Below are 22744 nucleotides of genomic sequence, written 5' to 3'. Positions count from 1 at the left end.
CTTGCCACATTTCTGCCTTTTGAGTTTCTGTCAAGCAATATAAAAAACACCAGTAGCATCCATCACAGTAAGATCGATTGTCCATATTAATTAAAGGTAAATGTAATAATCTCTTAGTTTTGCTTATTTATGATACGTTTAACATTCAACTTTAACTAAATGTTGAATGAATGGTTGGAGATGTCATGATGAGTCGATAGCTCAGCAGCAAATAAACACTAGATGGCAGCAGTGAATCAGGCTGCTTGTTGTGTGTGTGTGTGTGTAATGAGTTACACAGTCCCAGAGGTAATGCGTAGAGGTTAAATGAAATTTCACAGCTTTATTCACAGATATTACGGAAGAAGATTTGTGAAATCATGATGCAACCAGAGGGACTGAAAAATCCAACAGCCACAGTTGCACATAACACATCAGTTAGGATGGTCACCAGGACTGTCAGACTGCATGTCGTATCAATGAAAAGGAGAAAATAAGATACTGTTACAAATGTAGCTCAGCTGTAAAGGAGGTCTGGTCTCAGCACAAACCCTTACAGCCTGAGAAAATAAGATAAATTGTGGTTACTTTGATATGAAATACTTTATATGTTTTTGTGATTTCAAATCTTTAGATATGTTCAGGTACTTTCTCAGTTCAGGGAACTTGGGTCTGCAGAATCCCTGAGAGACTGGTAAAAACAAATTCAGGAACTTTAAAAGATCAGACAATTTTTCAGCTAGCTGTTAAGTTATAAACACAAAAGAATCAAATAATTTAGAAAATTGATCATCTGAATTGTATTTTTCTGTCACTTGCCTCTCAAGTACCATTTTGTATTTTAACACAATAGGTGTTTGCTTTTGGCCTGTGGTCCACCATTAAGTTTCATTAACACATGATCAGTGATGCAAACTAGTCACAACTGAAGATGAACCAATGAGGATATTGTGGTTGCCTTAAGTGACATGTAACTTTACAAGACACAGATATGATAACTGGTAATGTGACTTCATTATTATTAAATGTATCAAGGACTTAAAGTTTTGTGTGTACCTTGTAAAGTGATAAAAGCAAGACACACAATGCATGTATGAACCTTGTGATCCCTTAAAACTAAAAAAAATATGTGATTTCTGATCACAGGCTACAAATGTCTACTAGTTCTGCAAGAGATTTTATGTCCTTGCATTATGAGAATCATTTTCACAAATTCACAAGACAATGAGCAAATATTAGGAACACATGGCACAAATCGATGTAGCACAGGTACGTATTTTCTGCTTTCTTGACTGGTTATGCTGTTTCTTTTAAATGTACAGAAAATGCCAACACAACATTGTTGTAAATCAATAGAATATATTCCTGTGTTCCAAGCTTTTTGTCCCAAGTGACACCATGTGCAACCAAAGGAGACTCCGAGGCTGATCTTTACTCCAGTGCTGCTGACCGGGCTGTTTTTCTTTTTCCCAAAAGCCCCTGCTGAAGTGCTTAGCTGACACAAATGTATGCCGTGTCTTTATATTTAAAACAATCTCTTATTATTGAGTCCACTGCTTTGAAGAAACTTGACACTAAGCTCAAATGGCATCAGTGCAACATCCACCGTGTGCACTTTAATGGGCAGCAGCTTGCTCTGGGCGGCTGCTTAGCAGTTGGTTGGCTTTCTTGTTTCTGTCAGTGTCCCAAAGAGCCCAGCTGAAGGGCCCCCAAGGGAGGTCATCTAACCCTTTGTGCTGTATATGTACCAACTCGCCCTAAGGATGGATGCTGGAAAGTGTCATATTCAGCTAAATACCAACCAACATCAATGCAGGGGGTTGCTTGAATGTCGGCACGGCGTTTGTGGTTGTCCTTGTGAAAATACACCACATCTTACTGCTATTGAGCTGCAGCAAAACCTGTTCCTCACCTGAGTCAGCTTTTTAAAAACCTTCCTTGAATTTTTTTTTTCTATTGACAGCTACTCTACTTCCTTATTTTCCTCAGGATTGTGGGAAATATTAATTGCTTGAACTAAATTACTTTTTGTTTTTTTTGTTCCTCTTCTGTTCAAAATACAAAATGTAAAGACAAACTGAAGATACAACTCTTCCAGGATGCTTCAAACTGGGCTTGCATATGTGATCAAAACATGTTTTAAATGGTATACAAACCACACAGACAAATAGCTGTAGTCTGTAACTATTTTATTTATTTTTTTGTCATATTGTCATTATGATCTGACGGTAAAATAAGATACAGGTCCGCTGTGTAAAAATCCACTGTCTGTGTGTCCACCCAGTGGCCCTAATCTGATTTGCAAGAATCCAGCGCTCCCGGATAAACACAACCAATCAGAGCTAAGGGGTGTGGCTGAGAAGTGTCAATCATGCACGTACCCTGTGGCAGCCCCCTCCCCCGCACAGGCGTGTCTGCGCTTACCTGGTCAGATACCTTCATGCCCAAACTGTTAAACAATGGCGGTGAACAGACAACAGCAACAGATCTGAGAGATGCTCCTCCATTGCCCACGTCAAAGAGAAGAAATAAGAAGACTGACGAAGAAAAACATTGTGATAAGAAATAACTGGACTGAGCCAGAGAAAAAGCAAGGATACTATCAGAGCATCATTTCAGAGGTGGAGGGAGCTGCGGGATTTGTAAGGACTTTTCTGCTGGACAAGTAAGGACCCCTGCTTGATAAATGTTTCACTCTGTGTTTTAACCACAAGGCTTAGCACATATGACAGTACCATATTGCAGTCGCGCTACGTAGCTTGTCGGTAAATCTAGCATGTTAGCTTGTATGCCAACTCTGGTATTTAGCTTTGTCTTTATGGCCACTGGTTAGCAAAAGCGTCTTTCAAGTGACCGGGCAGTTATAACGATAGTTTGTGTTCAGTACACTCTGAAGTGGTTGAATTGGTTTAGAGAAATAATGTTACTCAAGCCTCAGAAAGGCAGCATGGCAAAAATGTTGCACCAGTAATGATTACCTGGTAACTCCATCAACTGGGATGTGAGGAATGTTGTTTGTTAACCCGGTTTGTACAGTGACTCGGCATGAGGCACCCCTCATTGTAATTTAGTTGTATTGATCAGAAATAGAACAATCTGGCTTATTTTGTTGTTGCTGTTATTTTGAATACGACATCTTGGTTATCTTATGTGAAGGCATCATTCATTTATGCTAGATGCATTTGATGAAAAGTTGCCATTTGTTATAGAAGAAAAGGGCGAAAGTGTCCACCCAGGTGTTGTGTTTCCATCACTGCTGGTCAGAGCTGGAGCCGATGAATACTGCGAGTGTGCTGAGTGTGGATTGTATCCGTTCCCACTGAAGACAAAGCCAGATGTTTTTTGTCCAGTGTGTGAGGTGTATTAGGGTAAGAATAGAATCTGACAGGTTGCCAAAAAGGCATTTCTCAGGATCCATTGGCAAAAAAATGAAATGTTGATCAAGCGCCAACGATCCCCTCTCAGAAACCCTGTAGTTTACTGCCCTGCTAAGAAAGAGCCCTCGACATGACCTCATCTGAAACAGAGGGACAAGAGACATTTATACATATCACGACAAAGATTCTCGTTACACCAAATAAGGTTTATATGTTAGATGGGACATGCTCAGTACATTTTACATCCCTTTCTTTGCATCCTGTAAAGTTATATTGTTTATGCCAATTTGATTGTGCTGTGTATAAGGTCCTAACAACACCAACCCCACATTGTGTCATTTCAATTCAGTATAACAGTGATTAAACAATCTTAAAGGTGCACTATGTAGTTTTTGGACATAAACCTCAAATCAGATGTTCACTGACTGATTTTTAATGTCTTAACAAACCAAATAAACAACCTCAAACTCCCTTCGCAATTTAATTTCTTATTTTCTATAACCTCTTTATTATTGTAAATATTACAATTCTGAGTCTGAATTTGTTTTCCAAAAGTTCATAGTGCCCCTTTTAGGATGTGTTTCTTAAAGAGGGGTTGTCGAAGAACCCAAACAGAACACTGGGGTTAGTAAGAGAAGCCAGCTTCAGAAGCTCACTTCACCCTCTGCAGTTCATCCTGCTAGTAGATACAAGCCAATTCTCACAATTGTGCATGAGTAAGGATGCAGCAGCTCGCATTAAGATCTAAACTCCAAGCTGAATCAATTATTCACATGAAGGTTTGAGATTGTCAGCTTCATTCAGCCACACGAGTAGACTGATGTCAGCAGAAAAGGCCTTGGGGAGGAGAAAAGTACGAAAGAGGGAGAGGGACTCTCTCTGTATGCCATTATACTGTGATGATAGATATTATTCGACTTTGGTATGTTTGAATAGGAGCTCATTTAGTTAAAAAGTTGTTTCGATTCTTAAGACAATGCACCATTTTGACAGGCCACAGTAGGAAAGTAAAGGTTGTGAGGGCTGAACCCCATTTAGCTGCACATGGCCACACACTTCATTACAGTCAGCGAACTCATTTCTGTCAGCCCTTTCCAGCCAATTTGTCAACCTCCCGGAAAAAAAAAAGAAAAGGGAGCATGAGACTGCAAGCTCCCCTCGTTGTCTCTCCACCCTGCCGCTCCTTGACTGTGTTCCCCGTCAACCTTTTTTGAAACTGCTGAGCCGAGCTTTTCTTCAGCTCGGCTAAATTCTCTCTTGTGGAGAAATTATCCTCTCATCCCGTGCGTAGCCTATTCATCGTCTCTCAAATACAAAGCCTGAGGCTGACATTGGTGATGTTACTGAACACTTTCAGATCTGGTCGGCCTCACAGAAATACTGCTTTTTTAAAAATAATTTCCTCTAGTTATTAAGTTATTTTAATGGACAGTCACTTTGAAGTCCTGTCATCTCCAAATGTTATCACCGCGCCCCAAATTTCTGGGCTGACGACGTTTATTTAGCTGTTCATGCATTTTTTTGCCACGCTAGTGGTGTGGCTCTGCGCTATGAAGGACTGAGACTGACAAAATCAGAAAATAAACACAGAAATAGGTAAATAGATAAATGGAAAAATGAATAGATAAATGGGAAAATAAATGAATTGTGGATTTAATACAAAGCGAATACATACAGAGGCAAATCAAAGCAGAAATATCAATTTATGTGACATAAAATTATTAATGGTTTCATTATTTTTAAAAATAGTTTTTGTTGCATTTAATTGAATGATTATTCATTTTTAAAATGTCTGATTTTGGCATTTTCAGCCCACCATACTGCAGAAGCTAAAGCCGATTTGTCCACCACTGAATGTTTTGGAGCGTCACAAACCCTGCAACATGACTTGTTTGACTTGTTAGAGTGTCATCTATTCAGTCTGATAGCATTTGGAAAGTCTAGAAAAGTAATAAGGGGGCCAAGCTGGATGTAAACCAGTTCGACTGATAGAAGTCTGTAGTGCACACGACCTATGGGACCCACAGTGAGGATGATCCGGATAATTTCATACCCTGGAAGTTGAATGTTTTTGGTTTCTTGTGCCACTGAGCATCTTTCACAGGAATGAACTGGGCTTCACCTCCGATGCTATAATCAGTCTTCATTATATTTCCATGAGTATTACCCCTGAGCTGGGATTTTGAGGAAGTGAAACAACATAGCTGGAAATGTAGAGCCTGGTCCCTGCAGTGGGGTGTTTGCCTAAAGGTTCCTATTCTCTCGGGAAAGTTTCTGCAGTAAAAATGCAGCTTTAGACTTGTTACGCCCTCTATATTACTCCTCTCTGTTGTATATTTCATGTGCCGCTGATTCTTTTTAGACCCGTTTTGTTGCACTCAAGGGTCCAATATCAGTTCTCATCCCAGCATTTATGGAGATTAATTCTCAACTCCACTGCCAATCCCCCCCCATTTCTCCTCTCACATGCCCTTTTTTCCCTTTTCTGCTATCTCAGCTATATCCCTGACTCTTCCTCTCTCTGTCCATCAGCAGCTCATGATTTGCCCCACAGGTTACTGTATGTCTAAACACTTTTTCCATCGTCATGGGTTGAAAATGTAAAGCTTGCATTGACAAGATGCAGCAATGCTCGTCTGTTTCACTAGATAGTGTGTGTTACAATCTCGCCACAACGTACATATTTTTCACATTTCAAGCACGTGAGGCACACATGAACTGCCGTCTCCTCTTCAGCCCATAAGGGAAGGCTGCAGTTCATGAGCTGTTGATGAGCTGTATAGCATGGAAATAACCTCCCAGCTTATCCGGACGATAAGCAAGCAGGAAGAGGCGGTCGTTTGCCAGTTAGTTAAGCTTTATAGCTGTGTGCAGCTATAAAGTTAGCTTTGGGAGGGGGAAGGAGGGAGAGCGGGGGGAGAGAAGGGGGTGAAAGGGAGAGGAAGTGGGGAAGATGGCAAAAGGGTGGAGAAGAAGAGTGTGGAGATGTATTTTCAGCTCAAGAGTGCTTCATGCCCAAACTAAGGATATTATTATAGCAAGAGAGCCACAGACACTCTTCAGCCAGGGAGTCAGGCAGCAGCTTACAGCATGAAGGCGGTGGACCAGGCCATGTTCAGAAAACATATAAGGTGCCCTTCCAGTGGACAAAATGTGGCGAAGCTCCCTGTCTTAACCATAAATAGGTCTATACCATGACTTTCTGCGCACTGGTGTGTCTTCTTTCACATACACGTGGTTCCCTTCTTTTTTTTTTCTCCACCGCCCCTAAAACATCCTGAGTCTGCCACACTTCCCTTTTTCATTCACTTCCTGCAACCAAACCATGACAGTTGTGGTTAATTTGTCTTTTGTTGATGTTCAGTTGCATTTTCTTTTCTCATCATGGTATTAAAATCATTCTAATTTGAACAGAAAAAATATACAAATAGATACATTAAAAAAAACCCAAGAAGCAAAATCATATTTTACCTTCATGACCTTGTCTGCTTTGTGGCTTTGCAGCTCTTAAAACTGCTGCGCTGTGGCAAGTTTCCCTAACTGCACCAGGCACGGGAGTAATGCTGAGGCAAACTGAAGTAAGTGGCTGTAAAACTGTACTGCTGGTGAAACATCAGCAAAACTTAAGGAAGTGAAGGTACAGCTAGGTTCATGGCCGTAGTGTGACAACATTTCAGTGTGGATTCCCGGTGCAGGAAACGAAACAAGAAGAGGCCTTTGAAATTAAAAATGTGGCCCAAACATGTGATATGAACGGTCAATTACATGCTCATTAGATGCACTTCTTATTGTACTGTTCAGGTAAAATGTTGTAAATGTTTGTTACTTCTTTGCTGCAGGACCTCAGACAGTTCCATGACACTCTAAGCTGCTTCAAAATATACAGACAAACCTTTCATTCATTTTACATTAAATATCATGTTTTGCTCATCAATTCAAATTATTTATTTAGGTCAGGTTCTTTGTTTGTCATATGCACAGAGATCACAATCACTGATGGCACTGACGATCTTGCTCTGAGGCTCCTTCAAATGGTGTCAACACAAACACATGTTCAAAAAGACGACCTAAGATAATCTGACCTTTGATCTTAGACCTTCAGTCATTTACTGATTTTCAAAAATGTTCCTCCATGAGGTGTTTAGGAGCAGGTTTCGGGTCGTTTGGAATCTACTGGTACCTATTTGTAGTGACATTTTTTCAAAAGTTTCACATAGTTGGACTTATGGTTAGAGGCAGTACACTGACTTCAGTCAATGACTGAGGGCTAGAGCTAAGATATTCTGACATTTGACTTTATCTCAAATCAATTCCTTCATAGGTCAGTTCATCAATGTCTTTGCATCTTTTACCTGGTGTCTTGGGATGGATCAGAGGTGAAATTTGACAAATTCTCAAATGTTCATTTTTCAAAAAAGTTCCTCCAGGAGGTGTTTAGGAGCATGTTTCAGGCAGTTTGGAGTCCACTTGTACCTGTTTGTAGTGACACTTTTTCACTAGTTCCATATAGTTGGACTTTAGTGGCAGGCCTGCAAAGTGAATGGGAAAAAGTGTCAAATGTTCAATTTCCCAAAAAGATCCTCCAGGAGCTTTTCGAAGATCTCACATAGTTGGACTTAGAGTTAGAGGCAGTAAACTGACTTCAGTCAGTGACCGAGGGTTAGACCTAAGATATTCTGACATTTGACCTTATGTCAAACCAGTTTCTTCATAGGTTAGTCATCATCATTGTCTTTGCATGTTCTTCCTGATGTCTTACTTTAACACAGGTTACATTTCACTGCAGCAAAGCAGAGAAATCTCACCTCAAAGTTACATCCCAAATGATAAATGACTGAGGGTTAGACCTACAATTTTCATGAAAAATAGAAATTTCCGCCAAAATCCACAAAAAACAGGTGTTTCTTAGTCAACCTATATAGGCAGATATTTTGCCATTGATGGCCGATTTATTAATGAAAAATTGTGACTTTTTATTAAAATATTCTTGAAAAAAAGAAATTCTGCTAAACTCTAATAAAAACAGGTGACTCACATTCAACCAGTGAAGGAAGACATTGTGGCATTGATTTTGAGTGAATGGGTCAAATGAGCTGGACAATATTGAGAAAAATGGCTGATGTATTCATGAAAAGTGAGACTTTTTATTAGAATATTCATGAAAAATAGAAATTTCACAGAGATTGAAAAAAAAAAAAAGATTGGTCTCCTGCTACAAAGATAGGAAGACATTTTGGCAAGTGGACTTAATGATGAGAAGTTCTTTCAATCAAAAATACTTTGTAAAATTGGATTTATATTTCTGTCCAGACATTTTATTCACCGCTCCATTTCCTACTCCAGTATCTCTTGCACACTGTGGGCTCTGCTCGTAAAAGCAAACGCCATGAGGAAATCCATCATTTTGTGTTTTATTGGTTTAGTAATTTTTAAGCAGGACTTTTTTTCCTTTTACCTCTTCAGGCCAAGTCAGCGAGCACAATCTGAATTTCATTTATTTGATGTCCAAAGTCATAAGACATTTATGCCCTAGACTGCGTTGAAGTGTCCTAATCCAAACGTTATCGTGGGCAGTTGTTTAAACTGAAGGACTTTTGTATCTGTGCTGGAGTGGGTCATTTGGCCTGCGTCCTCCACCCGTTCCCCCTGTCAGTAGCTGTATTTCTACATGATGATATGTCTGTAAGGCTATCTCGTGGCACTCATTAAAAAGAAATGGAAGTCTATAGTCCCTATAATACCCGTGGGACAGGGGTGTGAGTCAGCAAATGGCAGTGCCAACCCTTTTTGGCATGTCCAACACAAACCCCAATGTCATTCTGGCCACCTGCCCATTCTCTCTGCCTGCACCTCCCTTTTCTCATCTCCCCTTCTTCACTCTCTCTCTCTCACAGAGTCACGGCTGATGATAATCCATTTCTTTTTCTCCCAGAATATCACTCTATTACTCCTGTCGACGGTTACAGGGCTGGACTGTGAGTTTGCTGATCCATGGTGGGTTTATAGTCTTTCTTGTTCTTTATGGCATGAGATCTTCTGAGAGGGTTTTTGTTCTGCTGCTACACTTGTGCAGTGTCTTAAAGTGTGGCGCTATGATGTTAAAACTGATTTAAATGTTGGGCATGTTAATATGCCCCCACCCTTTCTGCACTAGAGCAACTTCTAGAGTCTGATGCGTCCTCTGTTTGGTTTGACTGTTTTTTATCATTTTAGAAAATTGACTATAAATAATTGAACATAATAGTGATATATTGGTCCTTTAAATCAAGGCTTTTTCGGTTTGTATATTCAACTTGGGTTTTTTTTATTCACATTTTTTTTTTACTGCACCGTCATTTGAGTGCTCCTGTTCTACCCCTTTTTATTCTATCTTAGTTTTATTACCTCTGCTGAGAAGGTTATGCTGTCACCCATGTCTGTTTTCCTGCCTGTCTATATGTTGGTTGGTTGGTTTGTGAACAGATTTCCAGGAAAAATTGTATGGAGGCTGGGTCTCAGCCCAGAATAGACCCCATTGACTTCTAGTGTGCATCTGGATTAATTGTTACTTTCTCACTTTCTTTAACATTGCAAGATCGGGCATTTTTTTGCTATGAGCGCTCTGCTGAGAACACAACAGTTAGTTAGTATATAGCATAATTACATGTACTTATTTTATTTTGTTATGCAGCTTTAAATAAAGTCAGAAGAGAGCAAAGATGAATCCTTCCAAAATCTATTTGACATGAAAGCATTTCTGACTGTCAAAGACAGAACATACCCTCTTTATTCCATTTCCTTCACCTGACCTTACCACACCAGCTCATTTCCACTCACTCTTTGCTGTACTGTCTTCTTTGAATTTGCCCTATGTTTTCCCCCATTCTTCACAGATTTTGACTGCCTTCCTGGGTTTAACCCTTGCTACCCTTTGCCTCTACCTCCTCCTGCTCCTACCTTTTATAACCTGACTGCCTTTTGCGGTGCATTTTTGTGTTCAAGTGTGATGTTTCTCTGAGCTGTTACGTTCCTGCCCTCCCAGGCAGCCAGTGATATACATTAATTTCACAACAACGCGAGAATTACCATAAATACTCGATCTAGATGCATTGCATATTCTCACTGTATGTGATTTAATGTGTCAAGTAAGATGCTAATGAGATAATAAGATCAGTCATGAAGTCAGTGGTTTTATAGTATAACCTCTCTAAAATAATGACGATGGAGAAGTTGTGGTTTGTAACACTGATCCACACATGTACACATCAACTCAATGATCCTGATTTGTTTTCAGAGTTCATAAATCTTATCACGTGTGCACAAATGTGAGAAAGAATGCATTTGTGGCTGGTAGAATCGCTGATGAAATCGCTTCAGAATTGTAGATGAAGTTTGCTGTTGTGTCATCCAAAATGAGGGACAGAGTGGTTATATAACTGTGTACATGCTCAGTGGTCAATTAGATATGACCTTGGTCAGTATGACTTTTCTCTTCTAAATGCATTTGTTTCATAATCTTGACCTAATGAGGTCCTTAGGTTTAACCCTGAAAGCAGTGAGGACCAAACCAAATATTTTGCCAAAACGACTGTATTTCGAACTGGCTATCACATTCATTTGGCATGAATTAGTCTCATTTCTTAGCTCCCAGCATCTACCAAAATGAATTAAAAAAAAAAAACAAAACAGAAATATGAACACACATTCACACACTGACTCTTTGCAACAGACACCACTTGGCTCAGTAGATCTGCCTCTGGAGCTAAAAATAGCTCTCATGTTTGAGGAGCAAATTATTTTAAGTTTGGCTCGAAGTGTGAATTCAGCTTTCTGTCTCATTTGTGTCAAAATCTGCAATGTGTTAAAATCTATATTTCCCTCCAAGTGAGAAAAGCAACAAAAATGGAAACTGTATCTGCAGTTTATTTCCACCTGTCCATCAGGGGCATTATGTAGTTTTGAAGAAGAAATGCAAACTCAAAATGTAAATCTTCACAGTCTAAATGAGGTGAAAGTACAAACTCAGAAATATTTATTTTTTCCATAAGTGATTAAACAAGCGGTTCTCAGCGGATAGTAAGTTCCCAGAACACTGTTTGAAGGCACAAAGGTGGCAGGGTCCGCCACATATAAACTAAGTAAAAAGGTATGAAATTGTGTTGTCAGTTTGTCTATTAAGTTTTTCAGCATAAGGAAAGCAGCCAGTGATGTTAACATGATTGTGTAAATATCTTTAATTATATGTTTGACACATACAACAATGTTAACATATCAGTGGTTTTACAGAAACGTTAACTACCAGGATTTTCTCCCGGTGACTGGGCTGTGACATCAGCATGTTACTGTTGTCATTGTGAGTATTTTAGCTTGTAGCTAAAAGCACCTCTTTGCCAACAACAGTGCAGCCTCACAGAGCCACTAGAACAGATATAGACTCTCAGCATTGTTAAGCTACATCTCTGGAGTGCATTGTTGTAAATAAGACTAAACCCAAGGCACAGATTCCGGTGTCACAGTAACCTAAATACGGTGGGGGCAAATCTACATTACGACAGCATCTCTTGCCACTTGCATTTCTAAACTGACACACTCAGAGAGAAAACAGTTTCTTGACTATTTTATACCCCACATACAGCTTATGTCACAAATACTTCACAGCATAAGCAAAAAACTACATTCATTTTCCTCGGACTGCTCATTGAGCATGTAATGATCCATGATCCATGTTTTTCAGCGCGTGAGGCGGCATGCAATATTTTTTTTTACTCTAATCAGGTCAGAATCATTTTCATATAATCAGGTTAAGGTCAGGTAATTTAATTTCTCATTGTTATGAAGTTATAATCATTTTATTGAGTTACAATGAGGTTAAAGTCTGGGTTGTGATTGCTTTCACCTGTCACTGTGTCTCACTGTTTGCTCATTCCTCGTAACACAGACACACACAGTAGGGACTGAATCTTTGCTGTATTCTGAGCAGCATCTGTCTTTCAAATGCCATACTTACACCCCCCATGTGTTTTCACCACGGGTTCACCAAGGATTTTGCAAATACTTACTGTTATTTTTATTTTTTTTTTTTTAATAAAACAGATTTTATAACAGATTTATTCACAAACTTTTAAAGGTGCAGCATCTAAGAATGGCCCTGTTGAATTTATACTCGAAACAAATGGGGGGCAGCATATCACTGGAGTTACTGTTAACTGCTGCTAAATGCAGCTAACATTAGCTAGTTAGCTCAGTTAGCGGTGCAGTTGGTGGTTGCTTCGAAGACCTTGGAGCACTGTGGGAGTGTTGGTGCTTACACTGCTAGCACGGGAGCTTTGGACCAGGATGGGCTTGGGCTAGCTTATTTGGGCGCTGACTTCTGTCGTATCTCCTCATTAACGTAATACATAAAAGTTATAACGTCACAGTAATTATTTCTTCACATTGTGATTATAATCAATTGTATTGTATAGCTTACATATTGCTCTGTTTGGCCCATCATTCTCCATATTCACTCTTATTTCCCTTGCACTCGACTCTCTCTCCTCACAGCTCATTTTCCTGACACCCTGAAAGCCTCGATTGCGCCGTTCATTTTGTGATATCTCACAACTTTATTTATATCATAATTCACAGCTAACCTGGCGGAGAATGTCTACCATCAGCTGTGCAATGGGGACTCACATTTTTTCATATTGTCACCAGACTCTGACACAGTGTAAATCTTTTATTTCTTGTCATGAAAATAGAAATGCACACATGAACATGTGAATTGAATTGAAAAAAAAAAGAAAGCAACATAAATCCACCACACACATATGGAAACAAATGGGAAAGAAAGTGGGGCATGTATCCCACAAGGAGTGGGTTCGCGGTGAAAAAGCCTTCAAAGTGATAAATAAAAAAACAAGGCAGTTTCGCACATGAGCAAACGTTTGGTTGTTACATCATGAAAGAGATTTGTCTCCTATCAGGAATTGGTAGGTTAACGTTTGACCCAGATACAGCTGTGATCTGTGGATGTTCATTACATCAAAGAGTTTAAATTAAGCTTTCTCATTTGAATAGAAAAGGATCTTTAAAATAACACTTTTTCACCTTGTGGGCTAACAGCTTCAGGCGAGGCTGAAGCTTTTTCCCGTCATGAGACAGCAAGGATAAGTAGTTTTTCTCCTGTTCGCTCCGTGTGTTCAAATTCTGCCTAATCTTTAAATTCATGTTGCCCCTGAAACCTACTGAGCCACAACATCCAACATGGTTATTTCCATCTTTTAACATTGTGCAAAGGCAAAAAGAGGAACATTATACCAGCATGGCGACTTTTTTTTCTTTCCTGGCCGCATCTACTGCTGGCCATGATGGCTCTGCCCGCTCCAAGGCTCATCTGGGAGGTGTGAGATTTGCATCCTAAACGCTGCTGCATATGAGAAGATAGCATGTGGCGACTGTCCTCAGTGGCCTACACATTCTCCATGACCTTGGAAATCAGTTGTTGTGCCCAAATCAGCATTACAATCACAATCTGAATCATGTAGCGTGTTTCAGTCTTTAGTGACACAAGGAAAGTGTGGGTGCTGGGGGAGTCTGGCACAAGAGTGAGAGGAATCTGCTGGAATGTAGTGGCTAATGGTTTTTACTCCTATAACATTGTTGGATTGAAGATGGCCCAATTTAAAAGCATGCCAGAAAAATATTGAGCATGTCCCAACGTCCGACCGCATCCATTTACAAGGTTTGTGAGCCAGCATACCTTTCAGGCTGCTCTGACCCACAATGCACTGTGCAGCGGAGGATGCATCACATCAACTGAGCCGCCAAGAGAGCACAAAGAAATGACAACTCATTGGCTGCATTCCAAATTGCAGACTTTGCTTTGTAATTTCAATTTGCTTGCTACAGACTTCAATGGACGCATGAGCAAGATGGCAAAAGTTCAGCATACAATGTTATGACAGTTTACCAGATTACTCACACCTCCTTCCTGAGCCACAAACGACTATATCCAACTTTTCTCAGCTATAGAGTAGGACTGCCGCTCCTCTCTTTAGGTCAGTCAGCCCTTTTGGCTGAGCGATGTATGCTCAAATCAGTACTTTTCACCCTTACAGTCTTATTTCATTTGGTTAGTTGTGTACATGGATTAATTTTCATGTTTAATTGATTGTTTTGTATTGCATTCATATTAGATTGTCATGTTCATTAAGGCTGGAGGAAGTAACTGAGAGCCGAGGTTGTGGTAAAGCGAGGATAATGACGACCTGATTGATTTAATTAACTCAGTCAATTCATAGCCAGCGTTCTGTTTCCTGTTCTCTAATGGAAAAATATCATCCATCCATTCATCCATGATGGCTGGTAATAAAGTGATGGACCAGCCTGATCTATGATCCAACATTACTGTACTTTTTTTCTGTCTCAGCATATGGAAATAAGCACATTATGAGCAACCATCACTTATACACTCTTAAAGATTTTATTTCACCTTCAAATTTAGCACTTCACTGCATTTATGGATAACTTTCTTTTTGACTTTAAAGATATAGTTACCTCTGAGAGCAATAACGTGTTTTGCTTGAGGAGGTCAGCAGCTGACTAATGTATTTTTACAGCTTAATGTAACCCAGATGAATCTGCTGGTAGAACTTTGTTTAATAAAATCTGTTGGCACCATGCAGAGAAGATCTCGGAGCTCTGGGTTAGAGGTGTACATACTTAATTTACTTTCCTGCACTTCTCTATTGAGATGATGGAGAGATAACATTTGTATTAGCAAGGTCACTTCACGGTGTAATGTCCTAATTATACCGAGGTTGCCCCTTTCAGTGGCGTGTTAATGCATATAATCAAGTAGACTGAATCATCTGGATTGTGCTGCAGCACGAGAACAGCACATAAAGTAACTCAATGAATGTCATAGTTTGTTTTATTTATTATTATCTGTGCTTGCTATCTAACACTGACAACTGAGCATAGATTTTAAGAAAAAAACACTCATCAATGACAGTCACACTGTCTCGCTTTTTTTGAATTCTTGAGGAGGATCTGTGCTGAATTGTGGCCAAACAGCACCACATGGGAACCTGTCAGACTCCAGGTAAACCATGAAAGCAAGCGGAGCCGAACCAAAGCCGCCCCACAGCAAAAACCCCCAAAATCTCTGGCCACCCAGCGATGAGTAGCAAGCTGACGTCGGCTGTCTCACTAGACTGCCTGCTGAGAGATGGCTCCCTTTCCACTGGAAGTGGATGAGAAACAAAGTTGGCATAGATGGCGAGCGATAACGAGCAAGCAAGCGCATAGGGTGTAGAGCGATGGGTTTTAAAATAAGAGAAGAGAGGAGGAGGTAGATAGTAAGCGCAGAAAGAATAGGGTTATGCTAATTTGAGTGGATGGGGAGATTAAATGGAGTCAGATCAGGGCGTGTGCCTTCCAGAGACGGGACGCTAATCCCGCTCGCTTGCTCCTTGCAGCTTCTCTTTCCACACATGCAGAATATACACACAAACACACACACACACACACTCTCGCACAATGGCATGTCTCCATAGCGTAAACGGTGTGCAGTGAGTGGTGCAAGGTAGCAGGTGTGGAAATGCAGTCCGACACCTGGAGCTGCAAGTCAAATGGATCGACACATGTTGTCTGCTCTCGCTGTTGTGCTTTTTTGCGAAAGTGTCCTCTACACATGTTGTGTGTTGTTGACTGTTTGTTTCTTTTTTGAATCAAGACAGCGTTACATGTGGTGCCAAATTTCCAGAGTCCACGTTGTACAGGTTTTAGTGTGTGTGTGTGTGTGTGTGTGTTTATTTTTAGGCCTGTGTGTAAAAGAGATGGACAGACAGAGAGCGAGTGGATGGAGGGTAGTGTATTGTAAGTAGAGCGAAAAACAGTTCCCCTGAGCAGTTAATAAAAGATGATGCTGCAAAATGGATACCAGCACGAGCTTCGACATGACAGGACAGCAAAAGATACGACTGTGTTTTTTTTTTTTTGTGTGTGTGTGTGTGTGTGTCTTCTTTCATTTGTGTTCTGTGTGTTTTGCTGTGAAAGATTGATGCCGTTTTTTTTTATGTTTTCCAGCGGACGGCAGTTATGAAACTTGCATGCATAATACAAGACTGTCCATGCGGGCGCTGAGATCCAATAAAAAAACATCAAAACTTTGTGTGCTGTCTGTCTGGCTGATGGAATGTGGAGTGCGAGATGAACGGAAAGCACATATGTGGCATTTGGACACAGGTGCAGCATTGAAAAGCAAATGTATGTGGAGTGAAAGCTGTGATAATGTAGAATTAGACATATACTGTATAATGTATATAAGTGAGGGCTGTGATAGCATAAAACTAGCAGTACATTGTATGGTAAGTTAGAACTGAGAAGGCATAAAACTACATGCATACCATGTGATATATGTAAAGTGAGAGCTGTGGTAGCTTAAAATCATATGCAGGACTACACTATATGTAGTAAGGTCACACTCCTAATTTACAGTTAAGTTGAGGCTGATCCTTGCGTGATTACAGTGAGAAGCCCTTGTGAAGTCCTTATCTGCCGCTTCATGCATTTATGATAAAGAAAAAAAAGTATGGGCTCCCATTTGCATAATTACCTGCTGCACCACAACACAACATTGTATCAGTGATGGAGGATGGCAGGGGCTTATCGGTGCACTGTCAGGCTGCTGAAGGCTGAACATGATTGTTGCAGACAACCGCCGCTAAAATAACTGGGACATGGTGTACAGACCTGCTGTGCCTCTGAGAGAATATATCGCTCCACAGAAAAAAGGAGGAGGAATTTGCATTTTACATTAGTTTTTAATGTAGATAGATGCATGGAAAGATGGATTTATAGATGGATAGATAGGTCTTGTTTTCTCCGATGCTGAGGGACGAACTTGTTTCTTTAAGAATATTATCTAAATATTAATGAAATCCAGCGCCAAAGGCAAGATTTTAATGGCGCTTCACTTATCCAGCAACTGGCTTGTTAATTATAATGCCACAATAGTCCTGTTAACTCCACATATGTGCTTGGGTGAGAGGCAGAAATTATTAGTAGACGGTGTCATTTCTTTGTTCTGAGCTGTTTCTATACTTAGCTCACAGTGGTGGAGTACGCTGCATACTGTACACAGGCTGTTAATGCAACAACAACAAAAAAATGAGCTGGCTCCATGAAAGAAATAACAGAATAACACATAAACATAATTGGGTGAGTGTGTGGCTATGCAATATTGCATGCCGGGGATGCTGGTAATTACTTACACACACACTCATGCAGAGGCAGTCAGAGAGGAGCTGTCCTTGGTGCTGAATCAGCCACCCATGCTTGGCTGCTGGTGCTCTCTGTGGACTGCTGTGTCTGTGTGGTGGCCTGTGGCTCCCAATGATTGTGTTACAACCCCCACTATTGTTAGCTTGCAATGCTCCACAGTGTGCTTTTTATATCAATTCAAGCAACAGAAAATGCAAAAGGGGCCGTTTTGTGTTGGGTACTTAGGTAGATGGTTGCTCTGTTCAAACTAGATTTCGATTTTCCTTTGCTCCTTGTTTGTTTTGTAACAATCAGGCAGAAGGTTTACACAGGTACAGGGAGGTCAGCACTCCTCTTTCCTGTGAAAAAAACGGAGTGGTCCTGTCCTGACTAATGGTATATGTACTTGTAAATATGAAATGTTAATAGAATAATATTCTTTAAAATGTGTGTGGTAATTGTAGACCCCAAAAAACGTGTTTTTAAGTGTTTAAAGATTGGGTCCATGCTCAGTGTGAGTGTCTGTGGAGCAGTCTCTTAGAGAGTACTGGTGGTCAGGGTTGACCTCTATTAAAGCTAACGATCGAAGCAAAAGATGCGTCTGACATTTTTATGCACTTCTACCACTCAGTAGAACAAAACACATTTACAGTGATAACCAGACTACATTTTGTTCGGCCCCTTGAATCTCGTACATCGACATGCTGGTACAACACTTAAGTTATTTACCTTCCAATTAACCACCATAGTTTAATAGTGGTCATTATCAATGCTTCTTCTATATACATTTAATACAGCAGTACTTTTGGCAGCAGCTGTGGTGCCCCCTTCCAGAATTGCAAAAGTTTTTCTGTTTTTGGAATACATTTATTGTGTTTTTTCTCCTTGTCACAACCCGTGAAATGAGATATTCTATCCCTGGGTCAATATTTTTTCTTTTCTTTACTTAACTATGCACAGGCAGCAGGAGTCATGGTTTCCTTCTTCTATATTTTGTTTGCTGGCCAGGGTTAAAAAAAGACAAAACAAAAGAAAACAAGGCTTATGTCAGGATAACGGACTTATGTGCCTGCATACGTGATGTGCATCAGTGGCCTTTTGATTTCAAGTTTGAGTTTGATTAAGGACAAGTGGCCACAACAAGAACCTTAAAAAAAAAAAATCCTACTCTTTTTTAGAGTAGTTTCCTAGAATGGAAGTTGTTGTAAGTACATAAGTTTTGAAAACACTCAAGTTACTTTCATGTCATTTGGTAACTCTTTTTGATAACCAAAATTTGTGAATGGTACATTTAAAGCTAACTAAACTTAAACTTAAACTTAATAGTTACTTCACTGTTAAAGGTTTATGAATATCATTTACAACTTTATAATGGCAATCCAAAAAAAATGTTCACAGTATTCATTAACCATCTACAAAGTATTACAATCATAACTTGTAACTTAACAACAAATAATTTAGTAATACTAACAAGAAGCATCACATTTTGACAGACCCATTAACTACATAAACAATGGTGTTTACAAAGCCGTGCCACAAAAGTTAAATAATGTACAATTCAATCTTGTACCGCCCACTTCTCCAGGCGTCACCACCTCTCAGCCAATCACGTCGCGCTCCACCGCTCCCTCTGGCGTGTTTTCGGACGCACGGACCAATCAGAGCGAGCCGAGCACTTTGTCACGGCGAAATCAAAGTTGTTGTAAGAGCGCGTGTGTGTATGTGCGCGCGACGGGAGGGAAAGTGGCCGGTGGCAGAGAGAGAGAGAGAGAGAGAGAGAGAGAGAGAGAGAGAGAGAGAGAGAGAGAGAGAGAGAGGAGCGGAGACAAGTGGACGAACCCACCGGGAGGCAGCCAGCCAGCCAGCCGCTACTGAATGTTTCATTCCCTCCACCGAGCATAACAATTTCCACCTCCTCTGCTCCGATTTAGAGACTTAAAACTGAAGACAAGGAGCAGTTTTCCTGGTGGAATACCGAATTTAAAAAAAAGAAGCAAATTCCCAGATGGAGGCTGGCGATGAAAGATGACTTGACAGTTAGAAACTAGCTCTACCTCGCCAGGATAAAGACACCGTAGCGATGTTTAAACCTCTCCGTGCGTAGCTGTCACCCTCCCCTCCATTCCCCCTGCCGCCGTGGACTTACCAGTTTGTTTCAGTGTTGCTGTCGAAGGAGCATTTTCTGAGCCGAGATGACGGAAATCAGCGAGAAGGAGAACGAACCGCAAAACCGAGACCTCCACCGGCCACAAGCCACCGTGCCCAGCCAGCCCGAATCAAAGGTAACCGCACACCTGTGATAGAATTGCGATTTTTAAAACATTGAAAAACAAAAATGATGAGTGGTTCTCTGAAGTTGGAGAGCTTTGAAGGATTTGAGCCACCTTTATTCCTGCTTTGGACTCGTGTGTCACCACCTGCTCCGCCTTTAAATCACTTAGTTTTTAAAGGGAATTTTGAATAAGTGGTCTGTCTTAGCTAACTAGTCGGCTAATTCACTGGAGGCTGCAGTTCTTGCATAACAGTAAGCCGCTTTAATTCGTGTAATTACCCTGACCTTAAAGTTAGAGGGCAGAGATTACATGAAGGTGCGTGTGTGTCTGCCTATTTCCACGTGTAGTGAGAGCACAGACTACAGGTGAAGAAAGATGAGAGTGTGTTTTTTGCAGGGTTTCAGACATAATGCATTTTAGCCATGCAGTGATTGTGGGAGGTACAGCCTCCAAGCTGAGGAGTTATGAGCCTGCACCTTTGGGGGGCCCTTGCATAATTTCTCTTGGAGGACCCAATGGGACCATCCCGTCCATGGACGATTAACCTGCTCTGCTAAAAAAAAAAAAAAAACTGAGCTGCTGGTCCCTTTTCAACACATTTCTCCATTTCTCTGTGCATCATACAGTTTTCGTATGCTTTCTCTTGTTCCCAGGTTTTGCTGTAGGGGTTATTCAAGTAAACACACTATAAACAGAGGCTACTGTAAACCATCTTGCATCAATAGTGCTTCTTGCAGTCATTATTTCAGATCACCAGACCTCCATGCCATGTGCTCCAAATGCTTGGAATAATCTGCAAAAGGATTTCAGTTTGATTAATATGAAATTGGTAGAATTCATGACTTTTGTAAAGTCTTGTGGTAAATGTCTCCATTGTAATTATCGCTGTTCATACTCCACTTGTAGCCGTGTTATATATTCTTACCCGTTTTTCTTCATTTTGTTCCTTCTGTTGTCTGATTTTATGTTTTTACCTCCACAGAGTAGGTTATGTTTTCACCCATGTCTGTGTTGGTTGGTTTGTCAGCAGGATAACACTGAAACTACTGAATAGATCTTCATGAAACGTAGATTGAGGATGGGTCTTGATCCAGTATAGACCCCATTAATTTTTGGTTAAGGCTTGAGACCATGATAGTCACGATAACCTTGATATCAAAAAATGAAAGATTGATATTAGGTTAATAATGCACATATGATAATATCGTGAGAAGATTTTAGCTATGAGTTAAAGAGTGAGTTAATCTGATTGTCTTTTCACTAGTCAGTGAGTTTAATTGTTGTATTGATATGCTTTTTTTTTTTTTTTTTTTTTTTTACAGTTGTCATTCTCTCCACCTCTCTACACTCCTGTTATTAGTGTAATTTGTTTGGCAGAAAAGAGACAAAATACACGATACACACAGTTAAAGATGAATTTGATTGCAGCAGTTTTGTTTAGGTGGCTGGTATCTGTGAGTGAGTACAGTTTGATGCTGATCTTGTGATCTTAAATTATGGTTAAGCAGTTGCGGGTGGTTTAAAGTGATACAGGGCTATTGAGTTTGGTAAAGGATTAGGCTTGATTGAATTAAAGGGGACTGTCGGGCCTTGGTGGAGGGATGAGCTCTGTCGAGTGCCATTCTACTTTATGCTGTAGGGGTCGACTGATATGGTCTACAGGGCCGATACCGATAATTAGAATTAGTTATCAAGGAGACTGATACACATTTACAATGAAAATATAATCTTCGTGTCAGAAATTAGAACAACCAGTGATGGAATGTAACTAACTACAGTTTACTCGAGTAATGTATTTTTGAGTCACTTAATTGAATAGTACCATTTTCTGCTTCTTTATACCTTATACTTATTATTTAATATCTTTTATTACTAATTATTTTGCGGAGGTGTGATGAGTGTCTATCGGTTTATCCATATTATGCTGCCGTCTTGGCCCTTGGGAGATTTTCACCCTCTTTAAAAAGGTGCCTCATGTAGAGATGCAATGATTAGTCAAAAGAAATCAAAAGATCCAAAGAAACTGAGTTGCTCTCTGTTTTGATAATCCAAAAATTGTTGAAGTATTTCTTTCTCTTTACAATGATAAATGAAGAGTCTTTGGGTTCTGTATTTTTGGTTGGATGAAAAAAAGCAATGTGAAGATGTCACTTTGTGATTTTGGAAGTTGTGGCGAGCCTTTTCCACAATATTATATTTGACAGTGTATGAGATTAAATGATTAATTGTGAAAATAAAAACAGTTGTTCATTGCAGCCATAGCCTCAACATTAGCAGGAGAAGCATTGCAAAAAACAGTCCCCTCCTTGTTGGTAATCCAGAGGTGTATAACAACCTCACTCCAATCTTGTATTTTTCTAAAAATAGATGGTCTTCTTTATGCTGATGGATCTTTGTTGACAAAAAGTGAAGCTGAACTTCAAAGTGACACTGTTCTCAGTAAATTCTCTGTCACTGACTTGACCTAAATCTCCTGCATCACATTTATCTTTTAACATTTTCAAATGAGCTTCAAGAGCAGCCTTAATTGCAGCAGCAATGAGAGCAGCAAATTACATTAAGGCTGATTTTTGTCGGTCCTCGCCACAGGGAGCTGGAGCAAGCCTGGCAGGACGGGCCTCTTGTTGTTTCTATTTGACTGCAGACAACACAATGGATGGTGGGCGTTGAGGTGCTGCGTGAATTTATGAGCCAATCAGCTAGCAGATGTTTGCCGTGTCTTGCTAGGGGCTTGGTCATAATTCACACAAACGGCCATCCAGACAAAACAGAACTGGGAGGAAACAATCCTCCGAGCTGCGTCAGCCGTGGAGCTCTGTGTTTGCCAAGCCCCTGCTGGCAGCCAGGACTGCTCCACATCCCGCAGAAGAAGAATGAAGAGCAAAGAGG

General features: G+C 40.3%; 1 protein-coding gene across 4 annotated transcripts in view; it reads left to right on the top strand.

The window, feature by feature from the left end:
* The first annotated feature begins 2476 nt into the window (after positions 1-2476).
* LOC119010403 (SH3 and cysteine-rich domain-containing protein 2-like) overlaps positions 2477-22744 on the top strand; it is a 42303-nt gene continuing 22035 nt past the window's right edge. The window contains exons 1-2 of one of the 4 annotated variants that reach the window (XM_037082531.1): positions 6861-6934; positions 9289-9350. In XM_037082531.1, coding sequence (XP_036938426.1) covers positions 9348-9350 — 3 coding nt within the window. In that variant the 5' untranslated portion in view covers positions 6861-6934; positions 9289-9347. Of the gene's footprint in view, positions 2645-6860; positions 6935-9288; positions 9351-19349; positions 19865-22744 lie in introns of those variants that run through there. The other 3 variants (XM_037082532.1, XM_037082530.1, XM_037082529.1) reach the window with 3 other exon arrangements.

Source organism: Acanthopagrus latus, chromosome 20 (assembly GCF_904848185.1).
Source record: "Acanthopagrus latus isolate v.2019 chromosome 20, fAcaLat1.1, whole genome shotgun sequence".
NCBI classification, from domain to species: Eukaryota; Metazoa; Chordata; class Actinopteri; order Spariformes; family Sparidae; genus Acanthopagrus; species Acanthopagrus latus.
The sequence above is the reverse complement of the archived record's forward strand: the minus strand, read 5'-3'. Positions and strand labels throughout refer to the sequence as shown.